At 36.8% G+C, this 4,117-nt stretch overlaps 1 protein-coding gene and 1 pseudogene across 1 annotated transcript in view; one reads left to right on the top strand and one right to left on the bottom strand.

Moving 5' to 3' along the window:
* Nucleotides 1–4,117, bottom strand: part of HSD17B11 (hydroxysteroid (17-beta) dehydrogenase 11) — a 40,235-nt gene that overhangs the window by 2,774 nt on the left and 33,344 nt on the right. Inside the window, exon 6 of the mRNA XM_008569578.1 lies at nt 26–142. Coding sequence (XP_008567800.1) covers nt 26–142 — 117 coding nt within the window. The remainder of the gene's footprint in view (nt 1–25; nt 143–4,117) is intronic.
* LOC103588009 overlaps nt 3,354–4,117 on the top strand; it is a 1,181-nt pseudogene continuing 417 nt past the window's right edge.

Below are 4,117 nucleotides of genomic sequence, written 5' to 3'. Positions count from 1 at the left end.
GCTGACAAGCATAACTGCCGCTTACCTTTCCAATACTGTTAAAACAGCTACAGAAGATGGAACAAAAATCATTTTCTGCTCAGTCAGGATCCCATTCATCAGCCTGCTGACCACTTGCTCAGGTTCCAGAGTGGGTCCCAAACTGAAATCAGAGATAGTCTTCAGAAACAAAAACGTCTCACTGAGATTTCATTGTTACTTGGGTGTTAAACAAACAAGTTAAGTTACCATCAGAATCATATCATAGCTGACTTGCAGCATCTAGCCCATCACAGGAGCTCAGAAGTGGTAGCTACTTTACCATTAATAATAATAATAGTGACCATGAATTTAGTGCTTATTATGTACTGAGCACTGCTAAACATTCCTATTAAGCTGTACAACAACCTTATGAAGTCAAGATTATAATCCCTATTTTACAAATGAGAATTATAACACTAACTAGGACTCAAAAATAATTTAGCTACATTAGGAATGACACGTTCAGTTTTAAACCTTCAGCAGTCTTGGGAAAGAAATCAGATACCACTATATGCATTTTATTATATACTAAGTCTCTTTTGTAAACAATTTCTAAAGTGTCAGAGGAATCAAAATGATAGGTACGGCTCTAGGTCCTTGATCTTCATAAGGAACCCTTATATTTATTATGTCTTGATATACTTTTCAGCTTTGTTACTTTGTTCCATGTTACATCTTCACTTTGTAATCACCCAGGTATGTACACTACAGACTAGCAGGTGGTCCCTGAAAAGTGGCTTTAAAAAAATCTGGGTGTTAGAATAAGTGCACTAAGGGAGGAGATGCACAAGAGTTGGTCCTGAGTTTAAAACATTTTATTAATGACTTAGAAAAAAAGATACATAATTAAATATACTCATAAAACTTGCCAATGTTACCAAACGGTTTGGGTGGCTAACATTTTGGGGAGGCAGATTTTAAATGTGTGTGACTAGTTAAAAGAAGTGAGACAAAAAATGCTGGATGAAGTTCTTTAGAAATAAATACAGAATAGTTCATTCAGAAAGAAAAAAACATGTTGCAAAGTAAAATTGGGACAACTGAGAAGTATAGTATTGTACTTAAAAGTGAGCATGATAGTTGGATACATGAAGGAAAGTAGAGCTTAAAAACTTAAAAATATGTGATATAACCTTTCATTCTCAGCATAGGTCAGGCATTTATTAGAATACTGTGTTCACCCCAGGACCCTGAAGCAAGACTATTACATATGAAAAGGTTGGAGATGTGACAGGAGAAGAAATATAATAATGAAATCGATGGCTTTTCGCCTAATGGAGGCAAAAATCAAAGGTAATAGAAGTCTGAAGAAGACTAAGCAGTCCCTTAGCCTGTAGGGTAGGCAGGGATGCATGCCATTGAGGACGAATCCAGAAACTGAAGGAAGGCATGCCTTGAAAAGCATTCAGAGGGAAATTTGCTTTGTAGCATATTGCTGCAGACTTCAGTATTCCCAAGCTCCCTGAAAGCTCATAAACACCTGTAGTACAGGAAGCTCCCTCGTCCGCACTGTGGCCTTGCTAACCCACCTATCAAGTAGTGTTGCATTGACAGAACTTTTCTTGGAGTACCTGTTCTCTTTACCTAAAGTTCTTAGCCCTGTCAGAGAACTTGTCATTGAAATGTAATGACTGTCCAATATCATGATTCGAAAAAGGCCCAAAGAAAAGACTTTCAGAAAAAACTCTATTTCTGGGCAGAATAAAATCTTAATGATTAATATGTCAGTATGGGAAAATATATTTTTCTTCTGTCAGTCTAATGTTAATGAGAGTTGCAAATCCTACTAAACAAATGTTTGTAATGGATTTTGTAGAAACTATTCAAAAATGCTTGGGGCCCTTCTGTTGGGGTGGGGAGGAGAGGTGCATGTGGGGATGGAAGAATACTGAAGGGGAAGGAGTCGTTTCAGTTAGAAGGACTACGTTTGATTATCTACTTTACCACTGAAGTAGCTGAGTAATTATGGGGAAAATATTTCAACTCTTCAAAGCTCAGGTTTTTGTTTTTGTTGTTTCTTAATCTGAAAAATGGGGATAATACAGTGGTATGGTGGTAAATGTTTAACAACTGGCTTTCTAGGGGACAAAAATCCCAGTTTTGTAGCATTTTCTGATTTCTGTGGTGTAAATACTCCCACCATGGCTGATTTTAAGCCACCAATATGACATCAGAGAATGAGTACAAGCTAGTACCAGCACTCCACTAGGAATGTGATGGTTCAATGGAAATGTACATTTAAGCACTTCATACAGTTGTACTGTACAAATGTTCCTTTTATCACCTTCTTATTTAACATCTTTTTAAGGTACCATTCAATAAAAACTAATATCTCTCTGTGATACACACACACACACACACACACACACACACACACGCACACAAACTCCTACACTTTTAGAGAAAAGTAAATTCTATTATGTATATTACAGTTAGGAAGGTAGATGTTTTATCTTTTTTTAAATCTTTTTTGTAATAATGAGTGGGTCACAAGAGAGTAGATATTTTAAAAGGATGTTCAATAAGAATAATGCTTGGCTGTCAAAAAATAATCAGAACACCCAATTATACTCAATCTAATAAGTTCAGATGATTCTGTATTGTTTATATGATTAACTGGAAAGAAAAAGATAACTTATTTCAAGAAAAAACCATTTAATTAAAAACTGCTTATGCACCTAAAAACAGAGCCCCCAACTATATGAAGCAAAAACTCATGGAACTGAAAGGAGACAGACACTTTCAACAATAGTAGTTGGAAACTTAACACCAAGGTCAAAGGTTTGGATCCCTATATTGACCAGCTGCCAAAACATAAAAACTAAAAAATAAAACCCCCCACTTTCAACAACGTATTGAACAAGTACACAGAAGATCAACAAGAACTAGAAGACCTGAACAACACTAAAGCTAAGATCACTCCACTCAGCAACAGCAGAATAGACATTCTTCTCAAGAACACATGGAAAATTCTCTCCAGGACAGACCATATGTTAGACCACAAAACAAATCTCAATAAGTTTAAAAAGATCAAAATTATACAAAGTATGTTTCCTGACCACAGTGGAATGAAATTAAAAATCAATAACAGAAGAAAACCTGTAAAATTCACAAACAGGTGGAAATTAAACAGTGCACTCCTAAATAACCAATGGGACAAAGAAGAAATCACAGGATATTATAAAGTACTTTGAGATGAACAGAAATGAGAACACATCATATCAAGACTTATAGGGTGCAGCAAAAGCAGTGCTCAGAGGGAAATATATACGGCTATAAATGCCTATTTCAAAGAAGAACACTTCCGTCCTTTTGGCTCTCTGAACAGAACCATGGTGGTTGATAAGAACAAGAGCCTTACAAAAGGAAGTAAAATAAGGGAAATAAAGTAAAATAAGAACATAGTGGTTTATCCATTTTCTAAGAAAGATTGGTATGATGGGAAAGCTCCTGCTATATTCAATATAAGAAATACTGGAAAAACACTAGTCACCAAGACTCAAGGAACCAAAATTGCATCTGATGGTCTCAAGCGTTGTGTGTTTGAAGTGAGCCTTGCTGATCTGCAGAATGATGAAGTTGAATTTAGAAAATTCAAGCTAATTACTGAGGATGTTCAGGGCAAAAACTGCCTGACTAACTTTCATGGCATGGATCTTACTCATGACAAAATGTGTCAAAAAATGGCAGACCACGATTGAAGCTCATGTTGATGTCAAGACTGCCAATGGTTATTTGCTTCGTCTGTTCTGTGCTGGCTTTATTAAAAAGTGCAATAATCAGAAACAGAAGACCTCTTACACTCAGCACCAACAGGTCTACCAAATATAGAAGAAGATGATGGAAATCATGACCCCAGAGATGCAGACAAATGACTTGAAAGAAGTGGTCAATAAATTGATTCCAGACAGCATTGGAAAAAATATAGAAAAGGCTTGACAATCTATTTATCTACTTGAGATGTCTTTGTCAGAAAAGTAAAAATGCTGGGCCGGCCCGGTGGTGCACTGGATAGTGTGCCGCTTGGGAAGCGCAGCGGTGCTCCCGTCCGAGGGTTCGGATCCCACATACAGACCGGCTCCTGCTCACTGGCTGA

Source organism: Galeopterus variegatus, unplaced genomic scaffold, assembly GCF_000696425.1.
Source record: "Galeopterus variegatus unplaced genomic scaffold, G_variegatus-3.0.2 Scaffold513, whole genome shotgun sequence".
In the NCBI taxonomy this organism is placed as follows: Eukaryota; Metazoa; Chordata; class Mammalia; order Dermoptera; family Cynocephalidae; genus Galeopterus; species Galeopterus variegatus.
This window is presented reverse-complemented; position numbering and strand designations above follow the sequence as displayed.